Source organism: Ischnura elegans, chromosome 11, assembly GCF_921293095.1.
Source record: "Ischnura elegans chromosome 11, ioIscEleg1.1, whole genome shotgun sequence".
In the NCBI taxonomy this organism is placed as follows: Eukaryota; Metazoa; Arthropoda; class Insecta; order Odonata; family Coenagrionidae; genus Ischnura; species Ischnura elegans.
In genome coordinates, this window is record NC_060256.1 from 27,641,152 (window position 1) to 27,660,370 (window position 19,219).

The 19,219-nt window shown below is 36.7% G+C and overlaps 1 protein-coding gene across 1 annotated transcript in view; it reads left to right on the forward strand.

The window, feature by feature from the left end:
• LOC124167596 overlaps window positions 1-18,818 on the forward strand; it is a 41,008-nt gene extending 22,190 nt beyond the window's left edge. Inside the window, exon 4 of the mRNA XM_046545576.1 lies at window positions 17,076-18,818. Coding sequence (XP_046401532.1) covers window positions 17,076-17,219 — 144 coding nt within the window. The 3' untranslated portion in view covers window positions 17,220-18,818. The remainder of the gene's footprint in view (window positions 1-17,075) is intronic.
• Window positions 18,819-19,219: the final 401 nt, after the last annotated feature.

A 19,219-nucleotide genomic window follows, 5' to 3' on the forward strand; every position in this document is an offset into this window, starting at 1 on the left:
GTAGGGTAAAATCAAATCTAAAGGCCGACAGCTCTCATCTTGTAATCGAAGGGACTATAAATTGAAGGCACCTATCCGTTCTCCTGAAGTTCGATATTTGTTACCACCTAGGGCAAATCTTCATCTGTGCTAAAAATGTACATACACAGCGTGACGATCGAGAGCGATCCATTTATTCTCAATATTTGCTTTGAAATACTTACAATAGTGATGAATGGCATTGAAAATGCATTAATTTTTAATTGATAAAATCATAACAAAATAAATTTCAGTTTACAATTAAGATTATATTTATTTCTCTGTGTAATTCGGATCGCTTTGCTCGTCAACGGCGCGATTAAAGACTTCTGAAACCAATATAACAGACGTTAGTCTACAGCACTTTCAGAGTCCAACTGAAGCATCCCCATGCTAATAAATCAATAGTTATTGGCTATGTTCCAAAAAACTAATTTATTACATGAATTGTAATGAGAAAAAATTCCCTGTCCCGGGGATCGAGTCACGAACCTTTGGCTTTCCGGGCCACTGTGAAGACCACTATGTCATCCGCGTACGCCCGGAAAGCCAAAGGTCCAAGGTTGATTCCCGGTGCAGGGAATTTTTTCTCTTGGCAATTTTTATATATTTCACCGTGGTTCACACGGCCAGCTTCACCAAATTACTACTCCCTAATTTTACTTCAAGTCTGATTCAAAACATATTGAATTAATTTTGGGTTGAAAAAAACGTAAAAAAAGAAAAAGTCACAGAATTTGTTGTAACCGGTTGTGAATTAAAAAATCGCATGTGGAAAAATTCCAGTAACATTTAATTTACATATGTGCTAGAATTCCTCCAGATAAAGTCTGAAACAACTCACTGCATTATGAACTCTCAATAGCAATATTCGTGGTGAAAACTGTCCCAATGAAGTCATTGACTTTTCGGCAGCCAGCCCCTCCATATACTCCCGGAGGAAGCTGACCGTCGACTGAGCAAGAAAGACTCAAGCGTGTCCCTTCATTCGGAAGGAAAGAAGATATTATCGGCAGCGAGGTTCTTATCTTTGGACGCGTGCTGCGGTGTATTTACCTTAGTTACATTGTTTTGCTCGCGTTTGGGTCAACACGGGAGGTCGTTAGAGCTAGGAGCCCAAGGAAACGGCTACGGTCATTTAAATAATTGAACCGTATCTCAGTGACCTCTAGTTAAGCACAGGCGTGAAACCTCTCAGCAAAAAATAAGGATGATAATAAAACGTCTGTAATGGGGTGAGATTGTGACCGTAAAGTCCATTCTCTCATTAAGCTCCTCGTCATTTTTATAATAAATATATCCAGCGATTTGCTTAGCCAATTGAATAATACAACGAAATTTTGAAATAAAGACACCGGCGAAAAATATGAACATTAAGAACAGGATTTAAGTACAGTGGAGGCAAATATTAATGCAGAGCTCACTGGCGTCTGAATGCGGCCAGCACAGGAACTACTTGAAGACTTCCGTCTTTCAAAATTTTGTTCTCGTAATGTTCTCACACTACCGGGAAACTTCAATCTAAATACTCCTTGTATAGGAGATATTTAATCACATGCTTCGCTGTATAACAACGCATAGAAGATCCAGATGCGAATCCCACCAACAATAGTGCTTTCGCCCACGAAGACCAAAGAGAAGATCGAGGGACTGTGTTGAGAATGTTTTAAGGGAAAAGGCTTTGACTGGAAGGGACCAAGGATCCAGTAACTTGGAGATGGGCAGTAAGCACGAGCGACCCCTAGCGCGAATAAAGCAGCAGAGAAAGAAGAAGTGGATTGGAACTGATGATAACATGAACATCCTCGAAAAATAAAAAAACACCTTAAATAAAATACTTCGGGAGCATACTTACAGAGTAGTTAGTGGTTTATAGTTGACCGATTATATTTACATCAGACTCCCGACTATCCGGCTGCGGTATATCCGTGTTGCGGATTATCCGTGCATGATTTTTACTTTCACTCAATATTTTCCGCGATCTTTATAAAAAAAAATAAAATCGGGCGCAAAATAATCGGAATTACTGCATTAATGCGAGGATATACCAGGCTTATTACATCCGTTAGAATCCCCCTCGTGAAACGGAAGCGATCGTACGCTAGCTGCATTCACAGGAGCACCGTGTTCCTGTTTTCCAAGCCTCGCAGTGCGCGACCGCGCTCCGTGATCACGGTGCACGTCCCGCAGCAGTTGCAAACCGGGCAACTTGACGAGACGCGACTACGTGGCGTGGTGCGTGACACTGTAGTTTCCGACGTCGAGCAGTGGTTTTGAAGCATTCGTGCAAACCACTTTTCTGTATCTGTGATCACATAGCCACGGATGTGTGGTTTTCGAAAGGAGGCCTTACATGGAGCATTAGTAATAGGTGTACAACCATGTTATAGCCGCTAATAAGATCGCGAACTGGCGAAGAAAGCTCTCGATGAGTCCGGGAAGCACTCTAAAACGACATAATAACTACATAAATAATAATATATCGTTTGTTTTACGTAAATTATGAACATTACGAGACATTAAAATGAAAGTCTGGGTTATCCGTGTTTTCAGATTATTCGTGCCGCCTCTCCCCATCATTAGCTCGGATAATCGGGAGTGTACTGTAGTTAAACCTTCACTGCATTATGTATCATATATGATAAAGTACAATCATTGCTGGTTATTCCTGAAGGGGGCAATTCTTCCTCTCTAACGCATGGGTGTATCAGATATGATACATCCCATCGTTTTACTATGTGGTTCTCGAAACAGTCAGTGCGTACCAGAGGTGATCAGCTTCTAATTATGTTAACGGAAGTTAGCTCCCCGCAAGAGAAATGATTAAGAGGATTTACCCGAGTAATTTCTATATATGTAATTAGTACCCACCCTTATTACCAATAAGGTAATTTATTCTGCACCCTAAGTTAGGAAAGCTCATAAGTATTAAAACCAAAAGGCTATACCATCCTCTATTCCTTAATAAAATTAATAACTTAAATTGGAAATAACTAAATTAATCGATTTCAACGCAACGATATAATCCAAGACCTCAATTGTAATCTCTCTTCGGCGCAGAAAATGGAGTGATACGAGTCAAAATTTGGATAGTTGGAAACAAAAAAAAATACTTCGCTTCTTATATTAATAAATGGTATGTCATTCAATTTTTGAGTCCATATCATATCATATCACGAAAACGTTTAATACTAAGTCTTACGTCCTGCATCCCTTTAAAGGATAGATTAATTTTTAATGTTAAAATATTTTTGATCCATTTCACCGGGATCTATTTCACCGTCTTTTGTTTCGCATCTCTATGGGAAAATATAAAAAATTAAGTTTTTGAAAATTCCAGAGAGTATCTCAAAACACCATATAAGCTAGTGGGACATTACAACGAACAGGCCCGGTTATTTTAATAGTTCAGTAAAACTGATTGCTTGAGATAATGTGATTGACGAAATAATTTGTTTCACCATTGGCAGTACACACATCTGCAAGGATAAAGTCAAATATAAAATTTACAAACAATTACATACATACATGAATGTTGAAATTACCAGGATAGGATTCTTGGGTAAGATGTGTCAATTTGTGGTTAAGTTTTATAGCACTCAAAGCTTCAAATAACCACTTGGTTCGAATATGTACGTCCGTTTGTCAGAAAGAGAAGAAATGAATTAATAAAACAGTAGCCAAATATTTTGGAGAGAAATTATCTCCAACAAATATGGTCAAAAAATCAAACATTTAAGGAAAATTTTGACTTCAAACCAAACAAAACAGAATACAGAAAACAATCATACCAGATAATTTCAGTGTGCGATATGAAACAAAGAACCGAATGTACGGTAAATCTAGATTTTGATAAGAGGCTTAGTTTTCTGGTGTGTGAGATAAGGGAAAAAGGGAAGGAAGGTTTATTTTATGAGGAATACTGCAAAAGAAATTATACATAAACAGTCCTTTGTTACGAATAATGAGATTATATAAAAATACTCTTCTGAATTAGATGTATTTAATAGCTCATTCAAATCATTTAAAAATGATCTTCTTTCATTATCTTTAAAGATGGCTGTTCAAATGACTGACTGATTTGCCTTTCCTTTTGGATAATTCTATTTTATATAATCCTTCACTTTATTCCTTTCATGTTGAGTTTTATTGTAACTGTTTTCTTGATTGTACTCATATTTTAATGTTGATTCAAATGAGCGAGGATTAATTTAATTGATTTCATTTACGCTTTTGAGCTTTTACATATTAACTCTTTTGATTGATTACTCTCCTGATAATACATATTTTTGTATATTGGTTTTTGAAATTGAAATTGAAATTTATTCCTTGTACAATAAACAGAGCTTGAGTAATACAATTTTTTAAAATAACAAGTAACATTAGGTTCCCCTTAGGATAATTGCTGTTTGGGGATAATCGACTCTTTAAAAGTCGCTCTTTTAAGATATTAGCTACATAACACAAAGTACATAACACAGTGCAGTTTTGCTGAATCACAAAATCAACACAAAAACATAATTTTCTTGATTTTCGAACCGTTTATCAGTTAATAATGATTGAACTTTATTATTAAATAAAACTGAGCGTGTCTTATTGATAAAAATTCAACGTAAATTGTAATCGGCGCTCGATATATGGAAAAAATGGTGACTCCAGAGGCAAAGAGCAATAGCCCAAACAATGGAAAAACTGTTCGTGAGACGTAAATACGAAGTCTTTTTTGAATCTCTCAGGCAGTGATTCATTCATGGTGATAACAGCAGTAGAAAAGTCCGAAGGCAGATGAATAGATACATGTATATTTACGCTAGGAGCGGCATTACCGTGTGAATCGATTGAGCAGACAGAGTGGAGGCTTTGGAGGGTGGGAGGGGAAAGAAGTCTATAGGAGATAAGAGACAGCCAAGGCACGGGAACATCGAACATAGTCCTATGCATTGTGTACAATTGAGTCAACCTTATCGAAGAAGTAGCCTTTGCTACCCTCACATACATGCACATGTATTCGTGTGGCATTTCCTTGTGCATTCCGATGCAGGCACCATCAACGGTTTTGTATAAAAACATATTTCTAATACCACGAATTTAAAAGGCATTGAATTTATTCAAGGATAGATTACACCTAATAAAATCGAGCAATGTAATTTCAGGATTATTTTAAGGCTTTTATAAATTTTGTCTAATTCAGAACAATATTTTCTGTACAGTTTCATTTTTTGAATCAAAGGATTGTTATGAGCATAATTTATTTTGCAGTATTTCACGTAAAACCTATTTTTTTCTTGTACGATAAGCTTAACTATTAAATGCAGTGGTTGCAATAGTGGAGATCTGTTGGTCATATTATTTACTAATTAAAATATGAACGAAAATATCATCTATTTTAACACTTTTAGTACTGTAGAGTTTCTTCATATTTAATGTTGTACAAAGGATTATAATAAACAAGTTTAGGGATTTTTTATAAAATTTTCTAGAATTTGATAATGAAACTTGCTATTTCCCTCAGTCGCCCTAAGTAGCAGCGGGGTGAAGATCACTGGTTCTAATACTGCCTGGGTGGGTTTTTCCAGTCAGGGTTTGTGTGCATATCCACGTCTCACGATTTCAATGAAAAAGAATTCACAGTCTCAATTTCGCAAATATTAAAGACAACACTACTATTGTATGCCTCTCTCTGAAAACAGTTGGGCTTTCCACGTTACCCATCATGGAAATTCTCTTTCGCAAAACTTAAACTTATGTGTGGTCTCACGAAAATTCTTCCAATGTGTATAAGAAATATGAATTTGAAACAAATCCAATGTTGTCCTTACAAACAAACTGGCCATGAATAAAATACAAATTGGGACTTCAGAATCCAGCAATAAGCTCTTAGCACATGAGTACGCTACATGAAATCTTATTGCTCACATAAAAGTTTTGGACGCTACAGTCGGCAGAAAAAACAGGAAAACTGATTGATTGCAAACAGATATAACCATAATTTTTTCGACTCATCAACACTTGATGCTTGTAAAAGAAATATAGATTTTATGCCATAAAGCTTTTTAAATACAGTAGTCATTAGAAAATACGTGTTCGATAAATTTGTATTTTCATAAACTTACTATTATGGTTACATCATCCAAGAAATTCTTTGTTGATTCGTCCTATCGATCTTCTTCGATCATTTTTCACTAAGACAATAGTGACTGCAGATTTTCTGCGAGTGAGAAAGGAGGAAAACGTTACCTAGCTCTCTGAGGTGGAGATTTTACGTAGGAACCACTAAAACCCATCAATTCAGAGATAAGCAAATCCCTCGCTGTGATTGCCGCTTACATACTCGAACTTCAAAGGCATAACACATCCAATTCTTTTGTCATCTCATTGGTGGACCGCATTTCAAAATATCAAATAGATAACCCCATCACTTCAACCAACATTCAAAACAGATTCTCCTGATATTACGGCAAAAGCTTTTTTCAGTCACGAAAACTACCTTTCCTCATGTAAATTACCTCTACGAAGGTTCGCGGGGTTAGTCTACAATCAGAAGATCAGTTTGATGCAGCTCTCCATTCCTCTCTCCAATTAGTTAGCCTTTTCATAGTGACGTATCTCTTCTATTTAATATCTTTTATAACCTGTCCTATGTAATTCATTCATGGTCGTCCCTTGCTCTTCTCACCTTCCACCCGTTTTTCGTCTATTGTTTTCGTCTGGCCATCACATTGTGGCCAACTAAGTTGTCGGTCTTCTGCTTATGGTTTTAAGAAGACTTATCTTTTCTCCCACTCTCCTTAGTACATCCTCATTGCTTACTCGGTTAGTTCGTTTCATCTTCATCATTCCTCAGTAACACCAAATTTCGAATGTTTCCACACTAGAATTCTCCGCTGCTTTCTACGTCCAAGCCTCGCTTGCCACAAGCTTCATATGTAGCATTTGACGAATTTTTCCTTACTTCTACGCTTGTACTCTCAGCTGCACGTAGATTCTTCCTTTGGAAAGCCCTAGTCAGCATTTCCATTCAACTGGCTATTTTTTTCTTACTACGTCCATCGATGGTAATTTGGCTTCCTAGGCAACAAAACTCATTCATTTCTTCAAAACTCATTCATCTTCATCATTCTTCAGTAACACCAAATTTCGAGTGTTTCCACTCTAGAATTCTCTGCTGCTTTCTACGTCCAAGCTTCGCTTGCCACAAGCTTCATATGTAGCATTTGACGAATTTTTCCTTACTTCTGTATTCTCAGCTGCACGAAGATTCTTCCTTTGGTAGAAAGCCCTCGTCAGCAGTTCCATTCAACTGGCTATTTTTTTCTTACTTCGTCATTCATTTCTTCAATCTTTTGTTATCCTAGTTTTTCCTAGCCTCCTCTTTGTTGCTGCATATGTTATCCTTATTTTTTCTACCAAGGAAAAAGAACATTCTTTGGTCTGAGAGTATGACAATAAACTGTGCCAAAAAAAGGTATCATAAATAAATGGAAAAGTATCGAATCAGTTCCTAGTGAGGTATGTTCTACACCATATGGATAGCTACAAATCATCCCATATTTCTTGAATAAAAAAACTATTCACACGACAAAATACGGTCAACGATAGAAACATTACTAACTTCCTCTTTAAATAATTCCTGAGTGCTCCAGGACATTGTCGGAATTCACTTCATTCTTCTGTTTCATCTTCTAAAATGAATACAATGAAAAATTTCAATTTCATGGGTTCCTGCTCACAGGAGACACCAAAACTTTATGAAGCCAAAAACCATTTTAATTTCAATTTACATTTTCCGTTGAATCCTTTGCTTACATACCAGTTTTTTCCTTGCCGACATGCCTTAGGAGGTTAACTAGTGCGTTGAGTTCAAGTTATTCCAACCGAATCGAGCGGAAAATTAGACAATTTGCTAAAAACGGAACATAAAATTCCTATCAAAGAACACACGAGAGAAAGTCTCCCATTTAAAATGTAATGCTAAGAAAAAGATATTTTTCTCTCTCGTGCTACAGAAAATAGGAAGACACATAGGGCAATATGTTTACCCGAGGGAATACGGTCTGTAAACTCTGTATACGGTAAAAGAAAATGAAGGGAGCATTGTATCGATAAATAAAAAATGAAAACTTTATACTCTTTCAGAGAAAGGAAAATGAAACCATAAAATATTAAATAAAACATTTAATACATATTTTACGCAAGAATTGTTTAACAATTAACACGGGTCAGAATCAAACTAAACAGCGTCAAAAATCCTAAATAACAACTCAAGCCACAGGAGGCATGATGGCTTTCTCATTTAATCTTTGTGAAATCTTAGATATCAAAATCTTTTAAAATTGACAATCCTTCTTATAAAAATGTTAATCTATTCCACTCATTTTCAATGTCAAAAAACGACTTTAACGCTACCTTTCAACTTCCCGGTTTAACTGCAGCTCAAAACGAAATTTATCTTGAATTCGAATTTTAAGTCGAAGTCTTGAATAACGAAAATAATTATTTCCTTCATGCAGTAAAACACTGAAAATTGCATGCAAGATCAGATACCATTAAAGTCCTTTTTATCCTAAATAATAAAATAAATAACTATTTTAAGATCGACATGTAGACTTGGCAAATTCGAGAAAAGGCTGCGATGAAATAACTATAAAATATAATCCTGTGAGAAAAAATTATCAATCAACAAGGATAAAAAATGAGATTTGTGGTATATAAAGCATATATTCTATGGAATTTCTACTTAAAAGGCTAATTGTTTACACTAGAAGACATTTTTTGGGCGGAAAAGCCATATTCTCAAATGCTGGGGTGTTTGTCTGGAAAGTAAATAGCATTGTTTGCTGTAGGTAATTGGAAAATAAGAAAATATTGTACCTATTATATTTTAAAAAAGCACGGTAAAAATAAATTATGATTTAATGTAAGAAAATAATTCATTGAAATTAATTATTTTTTCTTTATAAGACCTTGATGAGTTCCCACTGTTTCCATAGAAATAGTAATTATTAATACTTCGAAGCAATTCATCCTTGAAATACACACTATTCTCCTAAAACTATTTGGAGGTTTTATGACTTTTAAAAAAAATACTAAAATTCTCTGAAAAAATGAAACAGTTACTACTGCAATTATAATTGCGCTAATAATTCAATAAATGTATTTAAAAAATGCAATCGTGAATTTTGATGCACTCGATTAATAGGATTTGAATAAAAATATCTAAACTTCCTCTTTTCCCCATGATGCATCGCTCAATTTCATATCCATTTGTAAAAAAAATCATATCGACAGCCTTAGTAATCTTAGAACTGCTCAACCAATATCCACGCCAGGTGGACATGTATCGTTTTGGAAATCCTAGTTTCCTATGACGCCTGCATTTCTCTCGGATTTCTATCCGCGTCATTTAATTTGCGGGCAACAGGGTAGAGGACTCTGAGTGCACTACTTCATAAAAAAATTATCCTTTTTTTAACTCTTAAGAATAGACGCTACCCTCTACCTGAAAATTCCACCTTCGACCTGAAAACGCTGGCAGGATAGTCAGCGAAACTGTTGTCCACAAGCCAACTAACGCGGAATAAAACCCGAGAAAATGCAGGGATCAAACCATCACCGCGGAAACCTCCGTTCTAATAGTTTCTTATATTTTCCGCTGCCTGTTTACGCTTGAGCTTCTTTTGTGTCATCAACGCTGAGAAATTTTAAAATCACACACAGGTTGCCACTTTTCGCGGCATGGAAAGATGCCTCTGTTGCGGAAGATTATGACGCGACCGTCACATCGTCGTCAAGGCATTCTCAAGGTTGCCGTATTTCACGCGATGTTTGTTTGCGCCTCTATAGCAAATATCAGCCCATTCTAAAATTATACAAGCCCTCCTTAATGACTCAAACTGTCTTATCGCAGTGGCGGCATGGCCTGAAATAGCTCGGCAGCGCTTGCCGTCTTATCGTCAGTCTATCCGGCCCACCCCGTCGAAGAGGGCCAAGAAATTTATTGACCTCTCGTGGGAGGTCATAGGCGAATTGCTATAATGCAAGTGATATCTGCAAATAAGCTGCCGATAAACATGATCATCCTAATAAATCCTAATAGTCAACGGTATTCACACGAATATTACAGCAGAGTATTCTCCTCTCGTCTTCTAGACATGCTTTCACCCACCGCGCATTTAAATACGTTTACAAAAGTCGGCACTCCCATCACTGAACGGCAGAGCGATTCGAATTTCACGAGGCAATCAGCCATAATTAGATATGTTAACAGAAATTTACATCCATCATGATTAGAGATACGTGAAAATAGCACTTTCATTTTAATTTTATAGCACTTTCAATTACACTTTAGGGGAGCATTTTGTAGCATCCATTTTTTCTTTATTTTCATAATGTATCACTAATAGTTGACGACGAAGTGAGATGAAACGTAGTTATATGAAAAAATACGGAATATTTTAAATAACCATGGGGTATAGCAATAATATATTAAGGAATAACATGTAAAGTAAAAAATTAAAAATGATATTAGCGGACTGAATATCATTTACACTAGTTGAGCATCAACATTGAACAAGTTTCAACACTTTCTTCCTTCAACTGGTTGCGTCTGTCAGTCACAACTAGATTGTATTAGCTGAAATACCTTTCTGCATCGACGATGCTAAGTGGTGTCCAGGTTGCGTGGAATGCAGCATTACCACACTCAGTTTTTCTCTAGGGAAAATGGCACGAAATATTTGCTTAACATCGCAGAAGCTACCAGGGTTCTTTCTCGACCTCTCTAGTACCTGCCGATGAAAAGCATGTAACCATGTATGTTTTGCCATCGGAAATGCAAATTTGCGGTTTAAATATCATAAAAGTGTTGTCATCGCGCCTTTTTCGCATATATTCACGTGTATCGCATGAATATCGCATATGCGATTTTCACCTCTCACTAATCATGATATAACATCAAATCCGTAAATTTTCAACGCTATTCCTCACAAAACTTGCATTTCGTAATATTTTAAGTTAGAAGAAATATGAACGAATTTTAAGTTTATAATATATATTTCATTACGTTCTTAACAAAATTTTCTGAAATTCAAGCCCTGCACTCGCCTTCCAAACATGGCATCTTCTGTATGATCTTAGGTTTTCCCGGCGTATCAGTTGCAGAAAATTTTCTCGAGTTTTCCACCGGTTGATGTCGTCCATGTCTCCCGAAGTTTCGATCCGCGACTTGCTGATCATCCTCAGGGGATCTTCCGAATGAATCTTCTTCGGAAGATCCCCGGAGGATGATCAGCAAGTCGCGGATCGAAACGTCGGGAGACATGGACGACATCAACCGGTGGAAAACCCGAGAAACTTTTCTGCATGGAATCTTTTGATATAATTAACAATCCCGACTATCCCTAAGATTCTCCATTCGGGAAACGACCACATAACAGTTGAACGAAAAGGCGCTCATTGTTCATTATAAATTTTACATTCATAGATACAATCTTAATCTCACTCGTCACTATGAGGTAGAAAAATTCAACAACAGCTTCTAATATTTCGGCCTCCACACGCCCGTCTCGCTAAGAATCTTCCCATTGTTATTATATAAGTGGATTGGTTTCACCCCTCCACAACCCCCGGAAGCCTCCTTTCGGGGGATGACTAAATAACCTTTGAACGACTGGACCAGAATGCCGACAGACAGACGGGAGGCGGAGGATGGGGGATTTTGAATGTTTTTAAAGCTCGCATGCGGCATCTAACTCCTCACAACACTATATCTGTCCCTCTGTTGCCCCGGAAATGTTTCAAGTCAACTAAATAACTTACTCAAACGAATATCTTTCCTTCCACTGCACCCAGATTAAACATTCCTTCTTCGGCATCTCCTCCGCAACAATGTCCACATAGGTCTTCTGTGGGAATGTTTGGTAGCTGTTGTCCGTCTCAAATAGCGAAGCTGGCCAGTAAATATAAACAGCATTAAATCACGTTCAATTTATTTAGGTAATTCAAAAATTCCAAGCTAAATTCTGTGATAGCCGCCACTAGACCTAGAATTAAAAATAAAGTCGCTCCGCTGAAGAAATGTTGACAAAATATACACAACAAATGGAACATATTGACGCCAGCCAGGCTGACGTGGGTTACCCTTATTTAAATCTTGCCTGGGTAGGTTGCCCATATTTAAGGCATGGGTGCTTTTCCGCTGTTATTTAATTATCTTGTTCTAAAGGCCTTCAATGCCATGTTACGGGGCGTTGTAGATTAATAAAAATAATAAAATAAAATATTTTTCTAGCAGCAATAAATACCCAACTGCATAATAAACCGCCTAAATTGAACCAAAGACCAGAATACTGGATTTTATTCCATAAATCCTAAGCTAAAATTCACCAACAATCGCATAAGGTATCTATGAACGGGAGTTCGTCATTTGGTTATACAAAGGTTGAATTACAAGACTAATGCTTATTCGCTGCTTCCAGTTCTATGGCGGTATCAACAGCGGACTGTGCGCCTCTGGATACAGAACCATTAAGGTATCACTCTGAATGCATTGAGATTAGATTTCAGTGTAATAATGAATGCATACCATTGAATGTTCCCGTCAAATTAAAATAAAATGTATTAATTACGAGTTTCCAGTTATGTATGGTATTTGACACTACATTTTGGGGAGGTTATTTTCGCATTGAGAAAACCATACGAAAAGAAAGGTAGAGAGAAACGTGGCGTAAGGACTCAGCCTGCTCTGAAAGGCATGGTGTCACGGTTTAACGTACTATCTAATACCTACATAGATAAAGGGTTCTCCAATACATTCCTTCCGAAACCTTATTCTAAATTAGTCTCTTAAAGAGGAGGTCAAGATTCCCGCCATTTTTCATATTGTAACATACATCTCATAGCCATAGAGCACATTAACACGTAAATAGTGATGGGAATTTAGGAGCCATTTTTAACAGCATAATATGGATGCTCATAATTTGGTTAATAACTTAAAGAAGGAGATACCAATATTCCACGTTCATTTATTTAAAAAGGGATATCAACTATAAATAAACCTACTTGAATATTACAATACTAACTAATAAATCAGTTTTATATTAATATCGCACCATTTTATACACCACCGAGTCTCTCTGACACAGGATTGTCGGCTGTAATAAACACTGCTTCCAATTATTTTGATGATACATTTATTTAATCAAATGAGTTTGTGAAATAATATCTGGGAGTGGATTGATACGTTAAATTTTACTTTCATTGCAAAACCATAAACGGAGTCTATCTCAAAGTTGGAAGTAGGCAGAACGAGAAGAAAATCCCATGATATTCAAGAAGAGTAACCAAACAGCAGACTTAGAATGGACATCCTCATTCAGAAAACACGACGGAATGTAAACCCATTCACGAAAAGAGAATGGAAAACCAACCCAGTCCACCGACCAGTCCATTGAAGCGGAGAAACACTCCGTTACTCCCTTTGCCCTGCAAATACTCCAGTGTTGGCCGACGGCTGCCACGCGCAGCTCGTGTTTACTTTTCACATCTCGGCTATCGACACTGCAAATCGTTGCCACCGGCCGAGATAAGAAGAGACACAGGACCGTTACAAAGATTCCTTTGGAATGCTCGGTGCATCAACTCGTTGCCAATATCTCTGCGGGATGGGGAAGGAAGGTTGCCTTCAAATAAGCATGATATTAGCCTGATATATTATTTCATTATGTCCTTTATTATTTGCAAAGAGATATCAACTCTAAATAAACCAGCTCAAATAAAAACAATAACTACCAGCAAATAAAGCCAGTTTTATATTTATATCGAACCATATTTTTCGTGGTCGAGTCCCTCCGATACAGGATTGTCGACTGTGATACAAACATCCTCGTCCTATTACTCGTCCAAAAAAACGTCCTATTAATTTGATGATAAATTAAATTAATTGAATAAGTTTGTAAAATAATACATGTTAGCTATTTCATCAGAATAATGTAGGTACTCAGAATTCGGTAAATAACTTGAACAAAGAGATATATTCCATGATTATTTATTTGCAAAGGGATATCAAGCATTTCCAGCGTTTCTACGATGTAAAAGTAAACAACGGCAACTAATTTACGAGTTTTAAAAATATCATTAATAGTCCAGGAAACAATGAAAGACGTAGCCACAGAAACTTTGGAATTTATAAGCCCAATTAACTGGTGTGTAGCCCGAGAGAACTCATGAATGACATAAACTTATTGATAAGTAAACTAAGCCATTTATCAGCAAATCTTAGTAGTTTTAAATTTTAAGGATTAATGCGACAAAAGATTCGGCAAGTACAAATTTCATGATAAGTGCTACATAAAAATATTTTTTTAAATACCTCAGCCATAACGGCTGGGACGCATCTATTATGAGTAATAAGAGGATCCATCATCATTATTATTGATTATTCCGCGTATTGAAATTTATTGGCCATAAATTGAAGGAACTAACGTTGAGTAATTATAACAGTTAAAATATTCTGAAAACGACTTAATTGTTAAAAACTTCAATATTAACAAGAAAATTCATCTTTTAAAAAATGGCGAAGAGGAGGAAATCATGAGAAAATAAAAACTAACTTAAAAATGTCAACTGATGTGTTCAAATACTCAAATTAAGTATCTTGAATTCATTACCTACATAACCTCCAGGAGATAACTGATACTTCTGTCATCATATTAACAGGAAATATTTCTGTCAAAGTCTTTGCGACATAAACCAATTAATTATCAGAAACAAGGTTACAACTTTTTATCCACACGTATCAGTGAAGATAATACCAATTAAAAATATCTGGAAAATCTGGCGATTGAAATGAATTGATTTATCCGCCATATTACAGCATTTCGATCGAGTTATAACCAGAGGGAAATGGCCAATAGTAGAGCCTTGGCCTAAAAAGGATGAATTATCAAGTTCATTCCCGATTCGGAGACCTTCGTCATGAAACCGAGTCGAGGACACGGAAGATGGCAGGAAAAAGGTCGGGGGAATACATATCTCGAGTTGACTCTATTCTAGCAAAAATAGTTAAATTCAGAGAAAAAAGTCTCTGCGATTCGAACTCCATCTGAAACATCAATGGGCCTAACATATTGGTGATTGGTTTTAAAGTCTCCTCCAATCGAACCTCATTATAATTTAAGGAATATCCATCACACTACTCAATTATTTTCTCGAACGATATTACAATGCCACCTGATTTATGTACTAGTATTACTCGTAATATCTCAAGCTACGCTTGAAGCCACCAAGTACGTCCACCGGATTGTGGATGGATAGTCGACCTATTTATTTATTTCCACGGATAACACCATTTTACAAAATTCAACTGATTAACAAAGTAACAACCACTAGAACAAAACATGACAAAAATTAAATTTATAAAAAGTAATTATTTTAAAAAATGTTTACAAAATCAAACATCTCCAAGCAAATACGGTCCAAACTCTGAAAACATTTTTTTTATTGAATCTGGAGATTCATTTAAGAAATCCAAGTACGCAACAGCAGCACTACCAGTTCTATGAAGTCGGGAGAGCCCACTGTGATTGACGTGGTACATAGAAGAGAACCGTCGGCGAAAGATAGTCATTGAACGAAGACCCCTTGGCACTGACAAGTCAATACCACCCAGGAGTACCGGACCGTCGATGAGGCCGTTCACCAATTTAAACAGTAGTATTACGCCAGCATGTTGGCGCCGCAGTTGAAAGGGGGGGGAGATAAAAACGACTCTCCAAATAGCTGACTGATGTAGTACGGAAGGTACAGCGTAGTCGAACACCTAGCATTTTTACGAATTTATTTTGTAGGTCTTGAAGCTGGCGAGTGTGGTTGAGCTGGTAGGGAGACCAGATGACAGACCCATACTCCAGTATCCTCCAGATATTGAGGTTATATGCGAGAAATGCGAGTTTGCTCGTCGAATAAGTAGTAGCGGACATAATGCGAGGATAATCTGGGGTCGGTGGGCCATTGTTCTATCCTTGGGTTTGGCAGGCCATTTAAATGATATAGAAATCTGTAAAGGTGCCGTGACTTGGTAACAGGAGGCCGCCAACTACATAGTATGCCTCTCATCACCTGGGGTAAAGGGCAGCAGCTTACCTCAACATAATTTAAGGAGGAGATCATACTGCAAAATGACGGACATATCACTGAGGGCGTGGAAGCATTTACCTTGCTGTCGAACAGCGATGTGGAACGCAAGAGGAAAACATAATTATTCCTAGGGAGTCGCAACTACTCCACTAATTTTTATATTAGGTATAATGCATGATGCAAAAACAGTTTTAATGACATGACCGCGAGGATGTGCCTTAGGTATCCAAAGAGTATAAACCATTTAAATTCGAATTGTGTTTTGGAAAGCAATGATGAGTGAAAGTGATAAGCATTATGTTAATTAAGCTTTCTATCTATCACAATAAAATAGCCATTTCTATCATCAATGATTCTTTAATCATTATAAGATTAATCGATTTATTTTTTCTTGACCTTACTTATTTTATGATGAATAACGCCTTAGAGCATAGGTCTGCGACGCTCGAGACATTATTCATCATTAATCATTATTGATTGATGAGGATTGCATTTGAAAATTGTAATTTTGTCTACCTAAGCTCTCAAAATGACGTGCAACGAAATTATTGATTATGAATCGTTGAAATAATAATTTTGCAATATTTAATATCATAGGCCGGGGGGGGGGGGGGGGAGCGGGGGCACGTACCCTCAGACGATTATAAAGTAGAAAAGATTTTAATTACGGTTATCATTACATTCGTTTTGTTTGGTATATTACGGAGCCTCAATCATTTAATTTCATGTTAATATCATAACTTTCATAATAAAATAAAGAGAATATTTCGCATAGCAAATGTTGTATGCTGTTTTTAATGTCGAATATAAGGAGACCGTTGACCTGTGAGGCCCTTGTGTCAAAAAAATCTCTATCCGGCCTTGTTCCATATAGTATTTTAACCAGAAATTCGTGACTTATTTCCTTTATTTTATGCTTCCAGGGTCCAGGACAGAGATGCGGCGGAAAATTCAACATCCTTGGAATCTGTGGAGACGGAACTTTCTGCCTCTGTAACCGCTGCAAAGGCTGCTCCTTGGTGACGCAAGAATGCGATCTCAAAGCCAATGCTGCCATGTGCGTCTGAATGGGGAATGACAATTTCGAAAAACACATTGCTATTCCATCCACCCTCACCCCCTCTCCGTAAAAACCACTATGCTATACCCCCCTCCACCTTCTTATCTCTTTAGCAACCAGAAAACAACACCCACCTATAAAAAGGAACCAAGTTACCGAAAAAAATAAAACAAAAATATGTTTAAACCGGCTCAAAAAAAAGCTCGATTAAAAAAGAAAGAGATTTTAATGAGAGGGAACCAAAGATTTTTTAATTATTGTATGCTGCGCGTCCCTTGATAAGAGCGCGTTCAATCAGTATTATTTGATGAAGAAGATGTGACTATATGTATCATGCAATTGAAAACTGGGATTTTTTTGCTAAAGCTCTCAAAACGACGTTCACCGAAGCATCCATCTACTGGTGTCGTGCAATATTTGCTTGGAGTCAATACGCGTCAGAGGAGAAGAAAATATGAGTCATGTAACATTTTTTCTTACTTTGCTTCCAATGGCGAGGAGTTTCGATGCATGGGGTTATGATAATAAACTGATCGTGAAGCGAATAGAATTTCAAAAGAATGCTTTAAACATTTTATTTTCATTACTGTCATAACATTCGTTGAATTCTCATACCGATGTGATAAAACTCTAGCCTCATCAGGGATATTTTCACTGTGTTCACGACCAATCCCCACGGGTAAATTTGGCAACGCCGCAGGGTAGTGCCAAAATTCCGAGTTTCCTGAGAATACCATTCATACTTTTCCTAAAAAGCTTTCATTTTGAAATGATCTCATCTGGAGCCATTGCTGGGAAAATCCGTCGCCTATTACCTTCACCCTGATGTTATGCCCTTAGATTAAAAAAAATCCCTTCCTAATCTCTACAACCCCATGTGTGTCACTGCATTCCGATTCATAATAACGAGCAGGAGATGCGAGCTCGCTGAGTATTTATTTGTTTGATTTTTTGTGCCTTGTTTTCTTTGTTTTTGTATGATTTTTTTGTTTGAGTTGGCTATACACGCCACGAGACCGAGTGTATAATTCCATTCAGATTCAAATCTGAGTTTTATCTTTTTTTTCATGTGGTGTGACGGGCAGTGAGGGATAACCCAAGGTTAAAATAATCAAATAAATTTTCCGATAATTTGCGGTAGTGGCAAGAGCCTTAGGGATTTCAAAGAGCACAAACCATCAATTTATGAATTTTGTTTTTTTTTTTGGAAATTAACGGAGAGAGAGAGTGCAAGGAATTGTGATAAAAAGTTTTGGTGATAATTTTCTACCTGTACTAAGAAAATAATAGCTGAAATATACCATCCATACGGTGAAAAGAGTGACTCCAATCATGTCAATTTGTGGAAATATCCCGCAAAGCATTTGTCAGTTTCTCATTGAATTTTCTACCTGTACTAAGAAAATAATAGCTGAAATATACCATCCATACGGTGAAAAGAGTGACTCCAATCATGTCAATTTGTGGAAATATCCCGCAAAGCATTTGTCAGTTTCTCATTGAATTATTGTATGTAACTATGTATGTACGCATATTATGCCCTCATGTGACCACATAAAGAATGATAAGAAACCAGAAATAATGAGAAATAAACAACTAAGCCAAATATTATGTCTCAATAATTTCCTGATCCATGAATGGTAATGAATAAAATACTAATGGGTGATGCGAACAATTAGTTTCTCATTTACGCTGTTCTCTTTAAGTCACAACGTTGGAGAAAATCGCTACCGTAGAGCACAAGATAAGGTAAGTTTTGAATATTAGCTCGAATCAAATTCATCAAAGAATGAGGACTCCAAAATTCATTGTATACATCTTATATTTTCACAGCCACGAACAAATCTATCTGTATTTTAATTTCAATTGCCTTGCGTGATTTTCAGCTTTTGAATGCATTGCACCATTCATATTTTTATATAATTTGCCTTGAGAATGTAAAATATACTTATTTCCTAAAAGGCGAAAAATATGTTTTTTTAAAGAGATCTAAACCCAAGCATTTTC